General features: G+C 43.3%; 1 protein-coding gene across 2 annotated transcripts in view; it reads left to right on the plus strand.

Moving 5' to 3' along the window:
* GABRB3 (gamma-aminobutyric acid type A receptor subunit beta3) overlaps nt 1-21307 on the plus strand; it is a 162178-nt gene extending 140871 nt beyond the window's left edge. The window contains exons 7-9 of one of the 2 annotated variants that reach the window (XM_074317238.2): nt 2475-2627; nt 8472-8716; nt 16776-17158. In XM_074317238.2, the coding sequence (XP_074173339.2) occupies nt 2475-2627; nt 8472-8716; nt 16776-17117 (740 nt within the window). In that variant the 3' untranslated portion in view covers nt 17118-17158. Of the gene's footprint in view, nt 1-2474; nt 2628-8471; nt 8717-16775 lie in introns of both variants that reach the window. The other variant, XM_019753228.3, reaches the window with a different exon arrangement.
* Nucleotides 21308-24559: the final 3252 nt, after the last annotated feature.

Raw genomic sequence — 24559 nt, forward strand, 5'->3', positions numbered from 1 at the left:
TTTGAGTTTTTAGAAAGCAATGAGCCAGAGAAAACTTTGGGTATGGGATGACAGGGGGTGCTCCCACTGTCTTTCTGGAACGTGTGGATGGAGCAGAGGGCTAGGTACCTGGATAGGGCGGGGCCCTGTGGAGGCGCTGACCGGGCTCCAAGGTACACCTGTCGGTGATCTACATACATGTGGGGTGGGGTGTGGGATAAAACAATAGGGTGTGTCAGATCTCTGTCAAGGAAGCTTATTCCGTTGATGGTGCTGGAAAAATTGGTTAGCTGGAATAAAAATCAACGTACTCCTTCACTTCATATCACATACTGAAACAATTGCCAACTCCCAAAGTAGATTTGTGGTTAGATCTCAACTGTGAGCTTAGCTAAAGCCTAAAAAGAAGCTTTAAAAATAACAAGGAGAAAAAATGGTGTGGTAGACTCAACTATATTCAAGAATTTAAGTATTTATATATCCCCCCTTCCTCAAACCCATTACAAGTTGTGAAACAGCTGGAAAAATGCTTGCAGAGAATATAAACTAGGGCTAGTATCGAAAGAACCTAAATGAATAGGGCAAAACATCAAGAGGAAAAAGAAATGAGAAAAATGAGTCAATACTATAATCTGATCATTTATGAGATTAAATACAGAGGAAATCACACATTTATGAAGTATTCAGTTAAAGAAAGTGATTGAAAGGACAAATTTTCCCAAGGAAATTAGCAGAAGTTATTTTTTAGAAATTACATAGTATCGTCATGTTTGCAAGGTGATATACTCACAGGTATTTCTATAACATGCTCGTAGTGGAGTGTACACCGGTGTGATAATTTTGCAAAGTAATTTGGCAATACAGATCAAAAGGCTCAAACATTGGCCTAGCAATGCCTCTTTTGGCATTTTCATCATATTCATCCTAAGGAAATAAGTCTAAATATAGCAAAAGGAGTCTACTCAAAGATATTCTTAGAGTATTATTTATAGTTTTGCAGAACTGGAAAGAACCTAAAGTTACATTAAGGAAAATGTATTTATAGAGTACATGTGTATATATTTAATGTGCACATATGTGTATACGTGTATATACATTCGAAATAATTTTAAATTATGTTTACAAATAGTTTATAGTAAGTGTGAAAATGTTTATTTTATGACTACGATATGATATATGCATTTGATCAGAGCCATGTAAAGAAAACCACACATACACATGCACACGCGCACACAGACTGGAGGAAATTTCCCAGATTGCCAGCCTCTTGTGCTGGGTCTTTCCAGTTTATATAATTCTGGCTGAAAATGTGGTTCCCGCTGAAGGAAGAGCCTGGAGATAGAAGGCTTTCATCTTTATGGAAATGCAATAGTCACGTGAGTGAATCAGACTGCTACGGAAGAGACACGTAACCAGAAAGGGACGTGGAGTGAAGTTTGAGAAAGGCATATCCTTGGGGGCAGGAGACTAGGAACCTGCCAGGCTTGGAGCAGAAGGACATCAAGAAAAGTAAGGGGGAAAAAGAAAAAGAAAAGTAAGGGGTAGAGCAATGTCAGGAAGAACGCTATGTCCAGCAGTGAGGGGGGAGGGAGGAGGCTGAGAGGTTGATGGTTAGAGAAGCCCATTGGGTTTCCACTGGTTGACCTTCAATCAGCTTCATTAGAATCCTTAGGCGCTGAGCAGTTTGGAGCCAATAAAGTGGACTCTTGAACTGGACAGGAGAAAACGGAAGCTACAGTTGCCTTGCTCCAAGAAAGACAAAATACAACCGAAGAGACAAATAGAAAGTACTCATAAATGTTTCCTCGCTCTGCATGGTGGTGTTGGTTGGGTTCCACAGCTGATCTGAGTGAGACACACACACACACATTGGAAGATTAGCACTCGGGTTCACCCACGAGAAAACGGACCAGGTGCTTTTTCAAGGCTCTTCTTAGCGCCTTTCCTGTGGTAGGAGCAGCGATCTCTGCCTACCAGGCTGCCTTCTGTGCCTGTCCAGCTCTCAGGGTGCCTGTCCAGCTCTCAGGGTGCCAGTCTGCCTAGGGTCAGTGCCTCACAAACTGTGTAGTGTCACTCTGGATGGCCTGATAGGGGACCACCGGCAAGAACCAATTGGCTCAATAAAGCCTTGAGCCATGCCTCCCCGTCTGTAGTAGAGAAGAAGGGGTCAGCCATTAATTGAAACGTAAATAAGGTATTTGGCATTATCCTGTATTCTTGTAAGCTAAAGGCCTTCCCCAAGTTTGCAGGAGTAGCTCTCAGCTGGGCATGGAGCCTTAGGAGACGATATTCATCGTTTCCTTACAAATAGACTGGAATACCTTGCCCTCCCAGTTCTTGCATAAACACCACCAGTGGACAGAAGCCAATGACACACTCCTGGACCACCCCTCCTTTCCTGGGCTTCTCAGATGCATCCTGTTGACCCCAGAAGTGGAAGCAAATTCTTGTCTGCCGTGTCTCCTCTCCAACGTAACCCTTGTCTGTCACTGCAGGTGCCTACCCTCGGCTCTCCCTGAGCTTCCGGTTGAAAAGGAACATCGGATACTTTATCCTGCAGACTTATATGCCCTCCATACTGATCACCATCCTCTCGTGGGTGTCCTTCTGGATCAACTACGATGCCTCCGCGGCTCGAGTTGCCCTTGGTAGGTGCCATTCTAAGGTGGTGCCGAGATGTAAAGTGACCGCATCGTTACACCATTAAGGCGTCCAAAGGCTAGAGTTTCAGCTACAGTTTCTGACACCAGTCTTGCCCATAGAGTCACTTTTTATCTTGAAACACCAATTTCATGCACGATTGCTTTGATGTGTTAATTTAATTATCAGGCTCAAATGTGAATTTTCATGCCCATGAAAGGGAAAATATGCTTGCCGAATATTTGCATAATAAAACTATTTTCAACACTAGTTTTAAAGCAGGGATTAACATTTCCTGTTCAAAATTATCCTGTGGCCCAGAAAGAAGACATAGTTAATTGTGCATTCTTCTTTTTTCAAGTCAGAAAAATAGTCAAATATTATAGCATGTAATTGGAATGACACAATTTAATGAGCTTTAAAATATGTGATTAGGTTCTGAGCAATTCATAAGAGCTCTGGTGATCTTTTCTGGCCACTGGTTATTTGACAACTGGATTATCAGCTCACGTTCAATAAATATTATAATTTCCATTATTATTTCTAACATATATTGATTATTCAGGGAAGGCTTATATTTCAGAAAGATTATTCTTTACTCAGCTAATTATTATGAACCTGCGTGGACAAAATAAATATTCAAATACATGTTGGGTAAGTACAGAGCTGAAGAGCACTTATCTAGTCCATCCCTCCTTTGGGTAGGGTTGATTTTTTTTTTTTTTTTTTTTTTGATTAAAGTTTATTGGGGTGAAAATTGTTAGTAAAGTTACATAGATTTCAGGTGTACAATTCTGTATTACATCATCTATAAATCCCATCATCTGTGTGTTCACCACCCAGAGTCAGTTCTCCTTCCACCACCATATATTTGGGTAGGGTTGAATTTAATTCCTGAAAGTGGAATTATCAATAACACTTTTAAAATTTATGGAAAAGAATTGTCAACATTTTGGGGGGGGGGGGAAATTAACTTATAGAGAAGCAAGAGAATTCAGGGTTCCACTTATCCCTCTTTCCTCCTTTTTCTGTTTACCATCTTTCCCCAGGACTTTTAACGTTTTTTTTCTAGGAGAATATGTGTATATGTGTGCAAGTGGGTATCTGGTTTAGATCCACAAGATATATGACTTGCACAATTAGATTCAAGATTAGATTCTTTTCCCCCATGAAATAGCACAGAAACTTAGGTAAACTATTTCTAAAAGTGTTAGGGTCCCAGTTATTTTAACCCAGTTAGCTGGCTCCAGGACCCTCTTCTAAAAAAAAAAGCACTTTGAGAAAAAAGTATCAAAAAAACTGAAAAGTGATGTATTAATTGTTATGTATTTCTAGTGAGAATGGTAAGAAAAGCATCGCTAACAAAAATCTCCAGGATTTTTCCTACAGCCTGCAGACTTTACCACCCGCTCCCCCCACCCCAGCCCCTGTGATCTTTTCTGTAGGTTTTGCCTTTTTTTTTTTTTCAGGTTACTCTCAAACTATTTTCTCTTCTTCTCACCTGCCAGAGCTAAAATGAATTTGCAGGGGCAGATCCAAATTTTGCAGAACTGTTAGCTTATACAATTTCAAGGGCTCTCTTTAAGGAAAAGGATATAAAGCATAGGAGTCTAAAGTTCCTGGGACCCCTCCCCGAGTCTGGATGAGTCTGGATAAGGCCTGTGAAAGCAGAGCCCGGAAGCTGAAGCTTCCTGAGCTTCACAGTGAATTGGCCTCTGGCATTTTGTCATTACTGAGATAATTAGAAATAGGTGACCAAAGCACCATAATTACCTGGCACCAGGAGGAGTGAGGTGCAAACTTGTAAATTTTCTAGATAACCAAATTCTGTAGCTCTTTAATTGTAAGACAGTGTCTACCATGCTGTTAAATAGATAATCTGTCTGAAGTGGGTTGTGGTCAACCCAACCTCATTACAGGCAGGAAAGGAGGTTCCACTTGTTCTTAAAGACCCAGCATTATGTTGTAGACATAAATCATTCTGCTGTGGCTTTGCTGGGACAAAGGATGGTCTGCCCACAATTGCAGAAGTTTCACCGCTGAGGGGTGCCAGGTTCTGGTGGGTGTCAGAAGTCTGGGAGGTAGGTGCAAATGGCAGTCTCCAGTGCCAGGGGGAAACTGAAGCCTGGAGATCTAAAGGCAGCTGTGATCTTAGGGCCGTAGTGTCTGAGTAGACAGGACTCCCACTGGTGCAGCTCTCAGGGGACACCACTCCCCACGGCTGCCTTCTGCCCACACAGAATATGGCCTCTGAGCCTGGCTCTGCAGGGACTGGCAAGTGTCAACAGCTGACCTCCAATTGCTTAAGGAAAGGTATAGGGTAGGGTCACGAACACGCCACAATAACAACAACAATAATCATTTCGGCTGAAACTCTCTAAACACTCAGGTGCTGGGTTCTCTGCAAGGCCATTGATGTGGTCAGCTTGTCAGTTTTGCAGAAGTTCCATAGCATAACAGGGCGTGTCATTGTCCCCACTTTAGAAGCTATGTAACTGGTACAAAGTCATAGACTGAATGTCAGAGAGATTTTAACCCAGTTAGCTGGCTCTAGGACGCTCCTCCTTAACCGCCACAGGTGAGTCCTACGGTGTTAATAGACAGCACATGGAAAAGAGTTATTTGGTCTATTACAATGTAGAAACCATGCATTAAAAAAAGCCAAAAGGATAAGCAAGAGTTATTACTAATTATTATTACTGAGGGAGGCTCAGAGCCCTTAAGGTGTTAACGTGCGCCATGCCTCCTTAAGAGCTTGTGGCCATGGTTTGGAAGGCTTTGGTTGGAGCAATCCCCTCCGCCAGCCCCACTCCGGGTGTCTCATCTGCTACCACAACCTTTGAAATGCTTGGGGTGCTGTGTGCTGTTATCCTGAGTGGCTGCACCATGACTGAGGCACCTCCTTTGTAAATAAGTTCTCAAAGGTGCAGGTCTGCATGGGGTGGGGGTGGGGGGGCTCAGCCACCATCTGTGTAGAGCTGTGCCAGGGGCTCAGGGCGCCATGGGACCCGGTGCTGTCCGGGGGTGTCTCTTTTGAGAGGGGCGCCGGTTCTCCACCCAGCTGGCCTGCCCCACTTCTCTGTACACTTTGGGGTTGTACGTTTTCCTGCTGCCCAGTATCTGGCCCCTAGATCTGTTGAACTGTTAGTGTTAGAAGCCACCAGACTGCAAAGCTGGGAGTTGTAATTAGATGGTCTGCCTCAAAACTCTGACGTCCACTTACCAATGAATCATAGTAACGGGTGCTTCTGAAAGTGAAAACATATGCTAAAATAATTAAGGCCACATTATCTTGATCACAAAGAAGAGAACTAAGATAGCTTTTAATTCAATGATGCAAATCATATTTTTATTTCATAGTCGGCTTTATAAATGCAGCTTTTCAAATGCATTATTTATTAACATAATCTAAATGAGAAATTGTTTGTTTGAGGCTAACAATTTGTAGAAGGACTTCACAGCTGGGTAAAAGTACAAAGAACACGAAAGGGACCATCCAGCCGTGTCCTGTCCTGCAATCCGACAGGGTCCCCTCTGAGAGCAGCAGTCCACGGCAAGGCTGCCAGAACCAGGCCTCTTGCCAGGAACTAGAGGCTATGGAACAATTACTTTTTCTGTAATGATGGCAGTAAATGTGATTATTTATTGGTGGTGGTACCAGTGCCAGTTCCCACTTATTAGGGCATCACCATTGCTTTGCGGGCATTGCAAGTAGACTTCACAGCAGCTCTCAATGATAGACCCATCAAAGCTCACTCAGATCACGCCACTGGGAAGTGGTAGAGCTGGGCTTTGGGCCTGGCCTTGCGGTCACGTGGTCTGTGTCGTCTAGCCTGTGAACCACTCCTGTCCACTACTGTCCACAGTATCTAGACAGGAAGCAAAACGATGGAAGGAACCAGTAAAGGCGTTGGTCTTTTAAACCAAGACTCATGTGAGCCCAAACTAGAAGGAGTGGAGTGCTCCCCCAAAACTCTTACTGGTAAGGAACCCCTTGAGCCTGCACTCACCCATTGGGGGTCCTCACCCATTGAAGGGTCATGTCTACCAGGCTGAGCGGCTGTGACATGTGCCGGCTCTGTCCCTATCCCCGTTCTTCCAGCCCATTTCCTGGGGACACCTACCGAGGCCTGTGTTATACACGTCCACTCAAAATAGTCAACTGGAGAACCAAAGCAACCACTTAAGCAATGCATGAAGTGTTCCAAATCCATTTGGGAGGGAAAAAGAAGCAGTGGCAGCAACATTACATGTTGTGGAATAACAGCATTTTCTCATTTATTTATAAACTCTAGTTATCCCATTGCCATTTTCAGGTTTTACAAGTCCCCAGGTGCAATGAGTTGTGTTTAAGGGGACTGGTAAATGTTCTGACTCCTTCGGTTTCCGTGTGTCCCCTAAGCGATCATGGTTTACAGTTCCACATAAAAAGGTTCTCAGTTCTCCAGTTCCTGCCTCTACCATCCATAGCAGTTCAGAGCCGGGACGAGGAGGGACGAGGACTGCTCTTTCGTGCCCTCCGGGTGGGCTCTGAGGCCTGTAGTTTGGAGGGGAGTCGGGGGGTCAGAGAAGCACCGCTGGTGGGACCACATGCAGAGGTGGCCTGGACTCGGCCCCACATCCTGGGAGCGCTGACCGCTGGGGCCTGCACTGCCTCCTGGCCGCAGCGACACGATGGTTTTCCGGATGCTGTGGCTGGAGAACCACGGCCTGACATAGCAACAAGGATGATGCTTTTTCTGTCCGTCGGGTCCTGGAAGACGCAGGCACAATCACATGGGTGGAGCTGCCTTGCTTCCTTGAGACGGCTTCATATTTTGAGAGTCTGTCTCCAGGAGAGACAGTCAGCTGCCGTGGTCACCGTCTCACCAACAAGGGAGCCATACAGGCCTCTTCTGCACGTGTGGCTTTGCTCAGTTCAACTAGCTCTGTTCATGTCACTAACCAAGGTGTCCCCTGCTCTGTGTGGCTTCAGATCATCCAATATGGATTCTTTGTACAGCAAGAACCCCACCCATTGCTACGGAAGGATTGCAAAGTGTGGTCTTTGCATGTTTTTAGGGACTAAACTCAGCTCCGTTAGAGTAACAATGAGATCATTCGCACACTACTATCTAAACAAATTCAGCATAAAGACATAAAAAGGGGGAGCCCATCAGTTGCCCCAAAGTATGGTGATGATTGATAGCTTGAATAAAACCATTAGCCCTTGACATCAGGAAACATGTCCTGAGCCCCTTGTGCAGACTCCGTCTTACAGAGGACGGAGTCGCTCTGTGTGACAGTTTGCCCTCACTACTCTTTGCGCTCAGGGCTGGATCGCATCCTTAGTTTTTGACATCGTTGCCTCTTCCTCTTGCTTCATAAAGGACTGCAGAAAGAATCGTTTTCTTCTGCCGGGCAGGCTCTCTGAGCCGTCACTAACAGCCTCACCTCTCCAGCCGTAGGTGACCTTAGGTTCTCAGAGTCTTCATAGATTTCATTCTTCTTTCTGGAAGCTTCTTCTCATCCAGACGCTCAGTTTGTTATGCTAAATTCTGGGCTTACTTCCATTTCTTCCAACTTTCACAGAGTGCCCTTTCTCGTCTGGAGCCCGACACCCCAACACTCCCACCCCCATCACCCTCAGGACCATGTGGGGCTGCGGTGTTCCCACCGGGTACAGCCCCCTTACCTGAGGTGTGACCTGCTGCCCAAACCTCACACTGGATGTGCTGTGGCATTCTGATTGCCCAATAATATTCAATCCATTATTTCTAAGTAATTCAAGCTCTGAGAAAATACAAAAAGAAAGTGAGAAGTGGGCCACAAATGGGACGCTTCCGCCTCTTACTCTCCCATTTCTTTTGTAGGGATCACGACCGTCCTGACCATGACGACCATCAACACGCACCTTCGGGAGACGCTGCCCAAAATCCCCTACGTCAAAGCCATTGACATGTACCTCATGGGCTGCTTTGTCTTTGTGTTTCTGGCCCTTCTGGAGTATGCCTTTGTCAACTACATTTTCTTTGGAAGAGGCCCTCAAAGGCAGAAGAAGCTTGCAGAAAAGACAGCCAAGGCCAAGAATGACCGTTCGAAGAGCGAAAGCAACCGGGTAGGCCCTCCACTGTCGTGACCATCCAGTCGTGCTGATTGCAGATCCCACCCTGCCCCCAACCTCGTCAGTTACTACAGTTACCTGCATGGCCTTTGAGTAGCCATTGTGTGGGCTCGTTCAACATAACGGGAAGTGTTGCGTCCTGCAGGTCACTGAGTTTTACGTATAACCCAAATCAGCGCAAAAAATGGAGGGGCCCAAAGTTTCCCAGTTTCCTATGAAAAGAACAGAACACGTGTATGCCAGAATGAAGGAAACTCAGGGATGTGGGGTCTGACCTTAACAGGCAAAAGCATGTTCCAAAGTGTTGCAACTTTCTTTTAGTGGTAAAATTACCAATGTGATATCAGCGTGCCAGGTCTTTGCACAGTGTGGGCAGACCCCTCTCTTGTCCCACCCCCACCCTCACTCCTGGTTCAAGGTGCTTAGCTTGAGGCAGAAGCAGTGCTCTGGTTGGGACTCTCACAGAGTGGCCCTGGCCACACCCCTAGTGGGTTTCTTGCCCAAAGCCAGGGCCAGGCAGATATAACAGCAGCGGCCAAGTGCACTGCTCTAAGAATTCCCTGGGCCACACTGAGAAGGGAGTAAATTAGGACCGCCCCCTCCAGCCCAGCTCAGCATGCTTCCAATTACAAAGGAACTTTGTAGTCATATGTCATTTCAGTTTATTTTTTTAAAAGTGTTATGTTTTTGCAATTATAAACAATATTTTAGTGAAAACACATGATTTCTATAGAATTTTTGTCTTTATCAAGTCCTCAAAAATGAATTTCTACCTTTTTACATACTGGGCTTGTTGCTTGCTATGTTTCTTTATTTTCAAATTCTTCTTGTTAAACGTACTTATTTCTCCAGCCCCACCCATGAAGTTTCCTTGCTATTTCCCGTGCTCTCAGTGCATCCCCGGCCCCTGCCACTTTCAGGTACCACTGCATCCGTGACCCACCTGTGAACCAGATTAGGTCCGCAAGCCTCTGTGAATGAAGGAGCCATGCTAAATGGGTGTAAATGGCTCACATCCTTCCAGCAAAACATAGAGTTGGTCAGAGAAACCCAGGATCTGTGAATAAAATCAGGCAAAATTATCATGAAGTTCTCAGTGGAAAATATACTTAGTACCATGCTGTTATATTTCCAAGTAAGTCTGCATCCTACTATGAACACACACCATGCTTTGGTCATGCTGTTTCCATGGCAACTAGACTCCATCACATTATTACTGTTTCTACTGCACAGATACACAGATACATACAATGCTCTCCCAAGTCCCCTCATAACTTAAACAGATTAGAAATTTGTCTCGTTTCTTCTAGAGACGGTTTAGCACAGTCAAATTGGGCTAAAGAAATACCCTTTTTGAGTGTGAAGCATAAAATTCCAAACAAACACAAAAACCCCAAGCCTCTAATACCCACAGAGCAAATGAGCAGAACATAGGCAGAATATAATGTAAAGCAGACGCAGCGGAAAATTTCAGTTCATTCAGGAGTCCATTTTTATTGTTGCTTTTCCTGAAAATTTGTTTCTGTTTTCCCAGCAGTTCTGTGAAAGCCTCTCCGTGTTTGTGCTTTTCTGTAATCAGCCGTGAGGGTTGAAGTCGATACGCAAAGGCATATGTACTAGTTTTAAATGCATATTTGATGCTCTTAAGGGTGAACGTTAAAAACTGTTGCTGACTACACCTAAGAACTTAGTGATAATTTTAAAGTAGAATTGAACTTCCCTAAAAGTTTATATCACATGATGTGGATGAATTAAAGGGAAACGAGAAAACATAATCACAAGTTTTATGCAAAACAGAAATGGCACTAAGGATTGGCCAACAGCGTCAAGAGTTCTTTTTAATTATAATTATTCACTCATTTAGTTTCAGTGACATCTCTTAGGAGTGTTTATCAGTGTAGCCAACAGCGGCCTTAGGGAGCCCCCTCGGTGTCATAGAGGAGAACCCTGTGGCCCAAGGCGTCAAACAAGTAGACACTCAGATGACAGCAATGCCTTGCCCTGTCACTGTCTTTCCTGAGAGTGCCTTTCATGTCCCTTAAGGGATGTCACTCAGCCCTCAGAGGCTCTGCGGCCACCCAGGAGGGATCTATGCTTTGGGACTGCCTTTGGGACAATGCCATCATTGACGCTATTGTAAAATCATGAGTAGTTTTTCCTTCTATCCAGTGATCGTCCAATATTTTAACTTACTGGTTGATTTATGAGTACTTAAAATGTTTGCATATTCACGTAGTTTCTCTGCAGACCAGGGGTGCAACGTAAATCTTAACCTTAATTTATGTGTGCTTAACCTCTGTTGGTTCCTGAGTTCCTTCTCTACCCAAGAGTTAGTCTCTGGTTGCAGTGCCTGTATTATGGTTATAGGCCTTGTGATATTTTGCAAGTTCACCCACTATTATTTGAATTTCATCAAGTGGAAGAAAGTCGGAATTCTTGGTAAGGAATCAGCTGTAAGCTTGACATCATTTCTCTTACTAAAGAGCTAGATTCCATTCCCCGAATGGCAAATCCCTTCTTATTTTTTTTTCTAAAACTAGAGTATTGTACTTAACGTAGAAGCTTGAAGGTAAGTAGAGAGTAAGATAACTAGTGTGCACCAATCTGGTGACACATTTTAGGGGAAAATGAAAATCCCCCCAAGTATGTGATATTTTTAATCGTTAAATGTTTTCACCTGTCAAGATTATAGAGCAGGAAGAAAAACTACATTGAAAGCAGTGATTTTAATTATAGTAGACATGAGACAAGCTCCTCAAAATAAGGAGGATTCATGAAGTGCTTTAAAAATTGCAAGTCATCAGCTATCATTCAATACAAGGCCTTTCAGTCTTGTATTACATCCACATTTAATTTGTTTTAAGATTTACATTCTAGATGATAGGAAGAGATTAGTAAACATATTTTCTATGTGCAGTTGGGGACCCATCAATTTAAGTTAAATGTGAATTTTCGACTGTGGGTGGTCGGCACCCCGAGCCCCCACATTGTATAAGAGCCAACTGTATTTGTTTGAAATTCTAAGATTTAATAGACTTTAATAACCCTTTAATTCTTTCAGAAAAAATATATCTTCTCATAATTTGGTGTACATTTTCTACATATCAGTTCCTGATTAAATGAAAATTATGTAAATGTAAAACTGTAAGTCAAAAGTCACGAAACCAGTCTACACTAAGTTCTTATTAACTCGATATATATTCACGTTCCTTTCAGTGCTATGATTTCCACTACAAGTGTTCACTCACTCTGAAAAGGGAATAATGCGAAATTGTATTGGTTCTTGAGACCCACCTCCCGGGGCTGCTCTGACACAGCTTCAAGGCAGCCCTAATGTCCAGAGTGCCTGGAAGCACTCTGAGTTGGTCAGTTATTGATGATATTGGTAGAGAATTGGGGTTGGTGCCCTTCAGACTAAGTTTCCTTTGCCAGAGTTCAGGGCACACACACCACCCGTCCACCCACCTCCCCCACATGAGTCCTTTCCCAAAAGCACAGCACAGGCCACAGGGGACTGGGGAAAACAGGACTTGATTCATATAAATTTGTCATTAAGTCTTGAAAGATCAACTCAGCATTCATTTGACTTCACTTATGTTTTCTTCACTCTCCTTGTGCAGGTCCTGAAATCACCAAATGTATTATCTCTGCCTTTGAGTCTCTCTTCCCAGAATCTCTTTCTTCTCTGTCCACAGCTTCCCCTCCTTTGGGACCTAAGACAGATGCTCTTCTCCATGATATTGCCCTTGATTCTTTTTCTTCCTGTTTGTTCCCATCCTGCCTCTGTACTCCCTACTTCAAGCAGTTGATATTGTCCCTGTTTTTCCAACTTCCGTGCTTGTGAGGTGGCATGTCACATTTGTATGGCCATCATGCCTTCTTTACTAGACAGCATCTGATTCTTTGCATCTATCAAAACACACACACCATGACTCAGACGTGGTAATCCTGTGGAACATGTGTCTATGAGTGGTATCTGTCACCAGTGTGGTCCCACTGATGTGATGTTTCTTACTTTCCTTGTGGGAAGAGAGGAGAAGTTTCATAAACGCATCTTTTTAAAGCCAGGAGAGACTCTGAGTCATTAGAACCAACAGAGCTCGACTGAATTAATCATGTCATAAAATACCCCTCTCCCTTCCTTGAAGAAAAAGTATTTCTTTATTTGGTATTTTGTTCTACAAAGTTGTTCAGAATCCTCTAGATTTTGATAAAAGGGCCTTTTCATATGGCATTTTTGATAACTAGGAAGAAGATGGTATTGTCAGTATGTGTTTAAAAATATGTTTAAAGGGCAATATGCAGTTTTGTTGTTTTTAAGATTTTATTGGGGGAAAGGGGGCAATATGTATTTCCAGGACTTTATTGGGGAACAGTGTGTTTTTCCCAGGACCCATCGGCTCCAAGTCATTGTCCTTCAGTCTTAGTTGTGGAGGGCGCAGCTCAGCTCCAAGTCCAGTCGCCGTTTTTCAATGTAGTTGCGGGGGGCGCAGTCCACCATCCCATGCAGGAGTCGAACTGGCAACTTGTTGTTAAGAGCTCACGCTCTAACCAACTGAGCCATCCGGCCGCCCACTGGAGCTCAGTGGCAGCTCAGCTAAAGTTGTTGTCTTCAGTCTAGTTGTGGAGGGCACAGCTCACTGGCCCAAGCAGGAATCAAACCGGCAACCCTGTTGTTCGGAGCTCACGCTCTAACCAACTGAGCCATCCGGCCGCCCCAATATGCAGTTTTTAAAAAATGTTTTTGCTGATTACTTGAAGCTGTCTCCTGCTAGACACCTGGGAAGCAGTGACCTTCTCTTATTGATATGTGGGGTCCCACCCCAGGCACAGGGCATGACTCAGAGCAGGTGTACAGGAATGTTTTGCATGAGCAATCCTGAGGAAGGGTCCAGAACCTCAGAGTGCTTGTGTCTGGTGAGGCATCCCATCTTCCCATGTGGACGATAGGGCTTTTCATCTCATGGGTTTTTTTTGTGTTCAAATCATTATATAGAATGCAGAGGTTGTTTATTTATTTTTTTTTTAAGCTAAATAATGTTTTGGTTTTTTCTCTACCTTCAGAAAAACAATTTCAGTCTTCTGAGTTTGTAATTAATGTGTAATAAATCACTTACTGAAGAGAATAAATTCTACATTACTACTTGGAAAAAACCAAACTTTTGCAAAGGTCTAACGTTCTTGGTTCTTTCAAGATGCAGGCCCCACTGGAATGTTTCCTTCCACTGGATAAAAAGATAACATAGCTCGTGTGATTCTGGCAGCACTCTGCCTCGTTTCCCAAGGGTGGGTCTCCATGAAGAGTTTTCTCCCAGGTACAGAAGGTGTTATCTTCGTCCATTTGCATCGCCAAGCACCCCCCAGCTGGTTGTCTGCCTTCTGCAGAAACCATAGATGCTCATGGTTTATCCCTGCCGTGATACCCTTCACCCTGTGGTTCACAGGCAGTGTTGGGCAGGAAAACAGGGTACAAGCCAGGCCAAGGGCATGCTCACTGCTGCATGGACCATGTCGGTGTCTCTATAGGGAGCTCAGGAAAGGTCGGGGGCTGGGTGGGGGTGGGGTGGTGAGAACGTCTCTCTCCACCCCTCCCCACTGCCTTAACTGTGGAGACGCAGAAATGAACTGGCACCGGTGAAGCCGCTGCTGGGGGCACACCAAGGGTTGGGTGACACCTGCAGAAAATGCTGGCATTGGGTGCTACGCCAGGAAGGAAGCAGAGACTCATTATCTTTTGGCGTTTGTCTTCCAGACTGTCCTGAAGGGCACAGGAACCAGTACAGTGCACTTGAGCTCAGGCCCTCTCTCCACTTTCTTACCCTGAATCCACCTTTTACCCTTCATCCTGTAGCTTGAGTTGTGTTTCAGAGCTACGTCACTTTTCTACCTAGAAATCGCTGTGGCTGACTCCTTTTCTGTTCACCACCAGGGGTACTTGCCTATTATGATAAGATGATACAAAGATGACAGTGACGGCGATAAGAAGGCCAGGCATCCCATCTATCACGAGCTTAGCAAGTGCCGGCAACTGTGTGTCTGAATCCATTCTCTCCAGGACTTGAGTCCCCCTCAGCAAGTTTGTGTTTCTCAGAACCCCCCAGGTGATCTCCAAGACTTCGCTTGTCTTTTTCCTGCCTGTTGCCTAGAAGATGTCTCCTCATTCTTTGAGGCCCAACTCAACTGCATTTCCCCACTGAGACCTTCCTTCTTCCCTCCGGTACTAGTTTTGGTTGCTGCCATAGCAAATTACCATAGACGTAGCCACTTTAAACAGCACCCAGCATGACGTCACAGGCGTGTCAGTCAGAGGTCCGGGTACAGTGGGGCTCAGCTGGCTCTCACCTTAGGAGATAGAAAACGAGGGGTCAGTCAGGCTGAATTCCTTTCTGGAGGCTCTGCGGGTAAATCTACCCCCACCCAGGCCGTTCAAGTTGTTGACCACACAAGTCCCTTGTGGTGGTAGAACTGAGCTCTCCCTGCCACACAGACTGGCAGCCAGTCTTTGCTCCTGGAGGCCACCCTATTTCTTCTCGTGCCCTCCCTGCAGCCCTCTCTACCATGGCGAACCCGGTTCTTGTCACACCTCAACTCACACTTTCACCTTCTGCCGCATCTTGCCGACTTCCTCGTCTGATTCTAGCTGGTGAAAGTTCTTCACTTTTAAGGGTTAATCAGGAAATCCCCCTTCCCCCCCATCAAAAGATCCCTAACCTTAATTAGTCCCGTTTGTGTGTAGGTAACACACGCAGGTTCTGGGGAGTAACGTGGGACATCCTGCTGACCACACCTCTCCTTCCCCAAGCTTAGTTAAGCAACCTTGAATGACATTCCCAAACCATGGCATAGACATCTCAGAGTCCTGTTCAGTGCCTTTTGTGTCAGAGCCTGGGTGGCCTGGATGTGTATGGCCCTTCCTGAGTCTGGGCCACCTGGGTGCCTGGGGGCCATCCCACCTGTGCTCCTGTCAGTGCTGAGATTGGCACAGGCTCCTGCTTCTTCTTAGTCCAGCATCTTCTCTCCCCACCTCACCTCCTGCACATCTAGCCTTTAATAAAAGTAAAGGGTATACAGAAGATGGGGAGATTCAATTAGTATAACAATAAATGATTCTTCCACAAAATAACTGATTTTGTGAAAGCTTCACGGAGGAAGCCAGAGACACCTAACCTAGTTCTAGAGGAAGTAGGCTTTACACAAGGACGGGGCAAGGAGTGGAGAACAGTGATCACCCAGGCGACAGTGGGATGGCCCACGATGCCCTGAGAGGGCGTGGTATGCTCAGAGAGGAGACATTACAGACTCACCCCAGGAGGGACTGCACTGGGGACCCTGAGCCTCAGGCATGCTCTGTGGAAAGTTCCATGGCAGACCATGGCCCATCATGAGTAGACTATCCTGAAAGGTCTGAAGCTGTTTTTCACACAGAATTCAATGTTTTCATTTTCAAGTTTGGCTGAAATGTGGAAAGGGACTTCAGCCTGTCTTAAATATAGCCCTTAAAATGTAGGCGTCCTGCCAGGACCGGAAGTGGGCTAGGAATTGTGCCCGCGTGGCAGTGTCCATCTACCCTACCAAAGTCGTCATACGAGTGTTCGCTTGCGTCTGCCCTGTAATGTGGGTATTTTTATACCACCAGAAAAGGGGACAAGGTGACTTCCAGAGAAGAACGGGAGAATACTGTCCATCCAGTTTACAGTAGCAGAAAAAAATGGTTATAACACAAAGTTATCGTCTTGAAAGGCATTCGTACTTTAATTTTCTCTTCAGGAAGGACTTGTATCCATAGTGTGAAATTTCAATTTGAAAAGTTCCTCCTCATTTTATCTAATCTCTTATGTGACAATTTTTAAATCAAGGAAATAAAGTCTCTAAACTGCACTTAAGCCTCCAAAATGACATTTCCCACCAACACAGAGTGCTGTGTTTGACAGATGTGCACATTCTCATAAGACATGTGACATGATTGTATGGCAAGCCTGCCCTGGATTTGCATATGGAAATTAGATTTATTGACATGCTGGCTGTCTAACGACGTGCATTTTCTTCCAATTAGGTGGATGCTCATGGAAATATTCTGTTAACTTCCCTGGAGGTTCACAATGAAATGAATGAGGTCGCGGGCAGCGTCGGTGACACGAGGAATTCAGCAATATCCTTTGACAACTCAGGAATCCAGTACAGGAAACACAGCGTGCCCAGGGAGGGGCATGGGCGACACATGGGGGACAGGGGCCTCCCACACAAGAAGACCCATCTACGGAGGAGATCTTCGCAGCTCAAAATTAAAATCCCCGATCTAACCGATGTGAATGCCATAGACAGATGGTCCAGGATCGTATTTCCATTCACTTTTTCTCTTTTCAACTTAGTTTACTGGCTGTACTATGTTAACTGAGTGACTGTACTTGACTTTTCAAAGACTTCATTTAACACTGAGTGAAGTATTACTCTGCCTGTCAAGTTTTTATACCTTTACACACACAGAGACACACACGCGTGCACACACATACATATATACATACGCAATTGTATATATATGTGAACTTTCAGCATATATATAAAATACACGTGTATATGAGGATGTATGTGTATGTGTTTATACACACAGGGGTCAGTACCCATGTGTATTTAAAACAAATACACATACATATATACATTTTGCAGCTATGGACAAATTTAACACAGGATGCAAATTAAAGAAAGTCATAGTTTTTTTTCTTTTTTAATTGAAAGGGACAAGCATTGTCTAAATATGATGCCTTGAGAATGAGGGCATGAAACACATCATCCCAAAATGTGTCTTTTATTATCATAAGTTAGATGTTTTAGTTGAAAAATCAGAAAGAAACTCTTAGTTAATCTTCAAAACCTCATACAGTGGTATTGATAGTTTAAAACGTGTCACCTACTTCATATCCTCTCTTTCAGTTTACTAAGCGAAAGCTTTTCAGCTTTTTTGGCGATGGGGTTTTTTGGGCGTCTGTTTTCTGCACTGGTTTAGTAGATGGGGTGAGTGTGATCTCACCATTTTCTTAAACATAGAAAGATCCCACATTGGTGTCTGAACGTCCATTTTATGAAAACCCATCAGACATGGATGGCATCTAATTGTAAGTACTCTGATGTACAGTCTGGTTTTTGTTGTCGTTCATTGGAGTGGATTGGCTTACCTGTCACACAGTGGGAACACAGTGCCAATGTTCAGATGACATTTCAATCATCGAAACTGGCTTCCACATCTCATGGATTTCTAGGCCTGATATTTAACAGAAAGCGTAGACATCTCAGGTTATTTGTTACTCTAAGGTAAAACCATCTAGGATGACTCCCCCCCCCCTTGTCTTTACGTTACCAATCACTCTTATAACATTGTATGTTAATATAAAATATATTTGCATAACATGCATATATATGTGTATATTTCCCAAGATATTGTTTCTTATGCTTGCTACCATGGCAGCATGCAATGTTATATTTTTATGTGATGTGACTACTTTCTGTTATCTAGAATTAAGATTGAAGCTAAAACACTTCTACTGTTCAATTTCAGAAACCAAGAACCATCCTCATGCCTTTATTTCTGTATTTGACACATGTCATAAGCACATCTGACCACTCCTAGTCTAACTAGGACGCTGCAGAAACATACCCAGTACTCACCACGTGTCACCCACTGACTCGTGACCATTCTCTTGAGGCAAAGGAGAGCAACCTGACGACACACACAGTCACTTTTGTTTCCGTCTGACCCACGGCCTCATCAGTATTTGGACTTTTTAAAGCTCGTAGAAACAAGACAAGGTGCACTGGTTTCATAGATGCAACCTTAACTTACTATTTAGATGAGATCTTTCTAAAGAAAAAAAAGAGATGATATATTTTTTGTAAACAATATTTCTATCACAGGCATCCATAAACTGAAGTGACTACAGTTGTGCAAACAGATGTCACAGTGAAGTTAAGCATTTGGAGGAAAAAAAAGCAAAATATTCTGAAAAGAACTGCTAAATTAATACTTTATCCCCAAATGCCACATATGCCTCACCCTCTCTGTTCTATACAAAACCAATGACCAGAGTGTCATCTGGTTCTCTAATAGCTGGTACCAGATCTTTCCATGTAGACAGAGGCACCACCTTTCCTGGGGGTGCACGTGGTGGGGCCATCACCATGAGCTGATGACCATAACTAGATTTTTCTTTGGCGACCATAATAACCTTTAATTTGTGGGCGTCTGCAACAGTTCAAAACCCACTGTCAGGTGAAACATAATCCACGAAGTCTCATTCTAGAAGCAAGGACCAATTTTTATATCCTTTCCCCTACTTCATTCCTGCCTTTCTTCAATGTCTTCTCCCAACCCCTGCTCTCTGGTTTTGTTTTTGTCTGGAGATGACCAGGTGATTTCTTGGTCTTTGGCTTTTCTCCGACAGTTTTTTTCGTGGGCAACAATGGGGGAATCTTCAAAGTTAAACAGATTGGGAAAAACCTTGTAAGTGGCCTTATCATTGTTAACATGTTAAAGAAAAAAAAAAAAAGGACATTTGTGAAGACCTTATCCCTTTCAATACTTCAGGTATCTTTTTTCTGTATCCAGTGATTCGAGGAATGAGCAAGGAGGGACCCCAAAATGCAAATGAATGTGGACAAAAAGCAGTCAATGCTCGATTTAAGTGTACAATTTACTCGTATACTATTCAGAACTGTGACATTCATTTTTTTCTGGAAGGAAAGTGATTCAAAATGTTTGTGATGAATAGTCGAGGTACCCAAATATCAAAGGCAGAAACCCCATGGGGCTCAGAAGAGCTGTGGTCTACTTCCCGAGGTTTTCTGGATATAAATTTGCATGGTATAGTCATAACAGCTTTTGAGCTTTTTATATGCATTTGGCACCAAGACTGAGATCCACAACTTTGTAGACACTGCGATGAAGTTAACATAATAGCTATCCTATAAATAGTGTTTGTAACTACACATACACACCACACACACAGAAGTACATACATATATTCTGTAAAAAACAAACTTTTTAAGATCCTTGGGTATGTATTTGCTTTACTCCATTTAAGAAGAAACTTACTTTTCTTCTAATAAAATTATTTTATAGCTTCTCCATTTTTAAAAGTTGTGAGAAATATTGAGAAGCATAACTCTGGTTTTGGCAGAAGAGAGTTGCATTTGGTTGTGTGCTCTGTCACAACAGCCTCTCATTACTCTGCAGTAGTTACTGGAGCCAGTGAGCGAGCAGGGTTGATGATTCTGAACCCCGACCTTTGGCATTACTGGGAGGTGGCTGTCACCCATGTCCAAACCTCATGAGTAAGGAGACAAAAGTTGAATATAATGAATTTTGAATATAATGGTATTTCTTTCTCAAAAACTGAACGTAATAAAAAGTTAATTTTCTAAGTAGTCCTGTCTTTCCGAAATGCTTCCCAGGGGCTCATAGTGTACAGGAGCATCTTGTAATGACCTGTGTTCAGATATACTTGAGACAGTTCAAGAGACCTACTCCACAAATCCCCTCAGAGAGAGAGACTGATCTGATTGGGCTGGCCTGCGAAGCTGGTCTTGTTCACCCACCCTGGGAGTGGAGAGGGATTTCATTGTCTATCCCAGGAGACATCTATGTCCCCCTGAATCTAAAGTGAACTAGAAAATATGCCATGAGAATATTCCTGTCAGCTCTGAAAATCACATTCCATGTGCTATATCGAGTGTTTTTAACGCCAGCACCTAGAGCTTCTGACATGTTCTCTTATTCACATCAAGGCCCTTCTCCCCTGTCCAGCTAATCAATATTTTCACCAAGGAGATCCTTGCAGACGCGACGCCAAGCACGCTTGGGGCTGGTTTTAAGGGGACAGGCCCATTGCAGTGGTATCTAGTAGACAATCCCATTGGCGGTTGTCACACAATGGTGTGTTCTAACAGAATGGGTTCAGCATGGAATCTCCTGGCTTGAAAGAATAGAATAAACCATTCCATAATTCTTCCTTTAACTCTCCACCTGATAAACCAGTTTATATGTCTGGCCATTTTATGTAAGCAAAACTGAACAGTTAGTTGGTGAACAGTTAATTGGCTCTGACACGAGCCACCGTCACAGTAACGCTGAGTCGTGGGGCAAACAGCTGCCCAGGTGGATTAAATTTTCCCAGGACACTAGCTAGTGTGCCTTGGATCAATTACCTCTTCTACTGCATTGAAAGGTGCCATGTTTTCCTGAAATACTCAATTTCCAACACCTGGGGAAACAGTGACCTCCCAGAGAGAGACTCACACAACAGGCCCCTCCCTGGGGCCAGCCCCACACATACACTCATGTTTCTACTTCACAAGTCAGTGCGTATGTTCAAGGTAAGTACAGGATTATTCTAGTAGGAATAGGCGACTGCTGTCACGGTCAATTCCCATGTTGATTTCATCTCATTGTAAAGATAAAACCTGATTTTGCTTAAGCACATTGATGTAATTTTTGGTATTATTTGACATGAAAAACAAACAGCAACATTGAGTGATAGATACAATATGAAATTTGTTGATGAATGAATTCAAATTTATTAAAAAAGGACTAACTGACTTAAATGTGAAGACTGATTTATTTTTTTCTCCCTTGGCTATCTGTGGTTGTGAGGGTGTGATTATTTTAATTCCAGGTATTTTTGGTTGTGTGTGCCCATTTTGGTTATGCTAAAAAGAAATAAGCTCAAAACTCATGGTGTATGAAACCAATTGAACTGTGACTTTTTTGAAAACCACGATTTATTCTGTACTTCAAAGGATAACTAGACACACACAAATCCAGCCTGTCCCTCTCTTCAAATAAATGTTTTAAGACAAATAGTTTTATATTAAAGGCCAAAGAATCAACCTACTAACAACCTCTGGCACAGGTGATGTTGGCCCTCTGTCTTTAGTTCTTTAATAGTAAAAGGCAATTTCCTCTGTTTCTCCTCTAGTGAAAATGTAATAAGCAATATCTATGGATGGATGGATGAATGAATGAATGAATGCAGATCCTCTGACACCTCAAACCAGGTATAACTTTTATTAGGAAATATATCTTTAGGCTCCCAGAAAGGCTAAGAGCTCACCTGTAAACACCTTAAAAGGAGAACTGCCCACTGTAGTCACCAGTCTTACAAAATACTCTCAGCCAAGTAGTGTTTAATGAAGGTTTACCTTCAAAGTTATCTGCTCTAAGCAAAACAATACAAACTCTTCAGTCATCCTTTACAAGTCCTGTTTTCACTTATTTGGTTTCATACATTTTTTTTCTTTTTTCCCCGTGAACATGTTTTTCTCTATCCCTGAGCTATTTGGAGACCTTGACCTGGACACATTTCACACTAATTCCTTGTCTAAGCCTGGAACCTCACTATGGGGACATTTCTCACTTCATTAGTTGAAAACATTATTCAGATAAGAAGTTTAAATGGCCAATGACTGCAGAAGAAAGGATTTTCAAAGTTTGACTAGATTTTTTAAATTTTTTTATTATTAGTTTCAGGTGTACAAAACAACATAATAGTTCGCCATTTAAACCCCTCATAAAGTGATAGCCCACCCCCCAAGCTACTACCCCTCTGACATCTTATATAGCTATTACAACACCATCGACTATCTTCCCAATGCTGTACTCTACATCCCGTGACTATATATACCTATATATTTGGTTATAGTTGACATTCAGTATTATTCTACTTCAGCTCTTCAGTTGTACAACACATTGGTCAGGCATCTACACAGTCTATGACGTGATCCCACTGATAAGTCCAGTGCCCATCTGGCACCTTACATGAGCTTTACAACATTGTTGATTATATACTCCATTCTATATTAACTACCAGTTTGTATTTCTTTTATTCTTTTTTTTTTTTTAAGATTTTATTGGGAACATTGTGTACTTCCAGGATTTTTTCAAGTCAAGATGTCCTTTCTTATTTTATTTTATTTTATTATTATTTTTTAAAGATTTTATTGGGGAAGGGGAACAGGACTTTATTGGGGAACAGTGTGTACTTCCAGGACTTTTTCCAAGTCAAGTTGTTGTCCTTTCAATCTTAGTTGTGGATGGCGCAGCTCAGTTCCAGGTCCAGTTGCTGTAAGTTGCAGGGGGCGCAGCCCACCATCCCTTGTGGGAGTCGAGGAGTCGAACTGGCAACCTTGTGGTTGAGAGCCCACTGGCCCATGCGGGAATCAAACCGACAGCCTTCGGCGTTAGGAGCACGGAGCTCCAACCACCTGAGCCACAGGGCCAGCCCCCAATTTGTATTTCTTAATATATTCACCTTTTCAACCTGCCCCCCACCCCATTCCCATCTATCACCCTGACAGATCTAGTACCTATCTGACACCATACCTAGTTATTACAATATTATTGACTATATTCCTTATGCTATACCCTACATCCCCATGACTACTGTGGAACAACAAATTTGTACTTCTTAATCCCTTCCCCTTTCACCCATTCTTAACCACCTTCCCATCTTAAAGAAGTCCCTCTAAGATTCCTTGTAATACTGTTTTTGTGGTGATGAACTCCTTCAGTTTTTTCTTGTCTGGGAAGCTCCTTATCTATCCGTCAATTCTACATGATAGCTTTTAGGTAGAGTAGTCTTGGTTGTAGGTCCTTGCTTTTTATCACTTGGAGTATTTTCTGCCAGTCCCTTCTGGCCTGCAGAGTTTCTGTTGACAAATTAGCTGGTAGTCTTACGGGAGCTCTCTTGTAGGTAACAACCTGCTTTTCTCTTGCTGTTTTTAAGATTCTCTCTATGTCTTTAACCTTTGGCATTTTAATTATGATGTGTCTTGCTGTGGACCTGTTTGGGTTCATCTTGTTTGGGACTCTCTGTGCTTCCTGGGCTTGTACGTCTATTTCCTTTACCAGGTTAGGGAAGTTTTCTGTCATTATTTCTTCAAATAGGTTTTCAATTTCTTGCTCTCTCTTCTCCTTCTGGTACCCCCTTTAATGCGAATGTTGGTACACTTGATATTATCCTGGAGGCCCCTTAAATTCTCAATATTTTGGATTATTTTTTCTTTTTGCTGTCCTGGCTGGGTGTTTTCTGCTACCTTATCTTCTACATTCACTGGTTGGAGCCTCTGCTTCATCTAATCTACTGTTGATTCCCTGTAATATATTCTTCATTTCTGTTATTGTATCCTTTATTTCTGACTAGCTCTTTTTTATGTTTTCCATTTCCATTTTTGTGTTTCCTATCTCTCTGTTGAAGTTCTCCCTGAGATCACTGAGCATCCTTATAACCAATGTTTGAAATTCTGCATCTGATAGATTGCTTAACTCCGTTTTGTTTAGTTCTTTTTCTGGAGCTCTGTTCTGTTCTTTTATTTGGGACATGTTTCTTTGTCTCCCCATTTTGGCTGCCTCCCTGTGTTTGTTCCTATGTATTAGGTAGGGCTGCTATGTCTTCTGGTCTTAGTATAGTGTCCTTATGTAGTAGGTGTGCTGTGGGGTTCAGTGGCACAGTCTTTCTGCTCCTCTGAGCCACACACTCCAGGTGTGTCCCTTGTGTGGGTTGTGTGTGCCCTACTTTTGTAGTTGACCTTGGTTGATAATTGCATATCCATGGGAGGGACTGACCCTTGGGCTCACTGGTTGTGAGGACTGGCCTTGACTACAGTGGAAGAGTTGTTGTGCAGGGGCTGATCCTACAGAGCAGGATCTGCCTCAGCAGGATTCTGGTGCCTGCCCAAACTGCCCCTTGGGTGTATCATACTTTGAGGCAGCTGGGTGATGCTCCAGCTCATTTTGAAGCTGACTACTGGGGGTGGCAGCCCCAGAACCACCTTGGAAGGATCCGCTGTAGG

This window comes from Rhinolophus sinicus, chromosome 13 (genome assembly GCF_057876585.1).
Source record: "Rhinolophus sinicus isolate RSI-liver-muscle chromosome 13, RSI-T2T, whole genome shotgun sequence".
Taxonomy (NCBI): domain Eukaryota; kingdom Metazoa; phylum Chordata; class Mammalia; order Chiroptera; family Rhinolophidae; genus Rhinolophus; species Rhinolophus sinicus.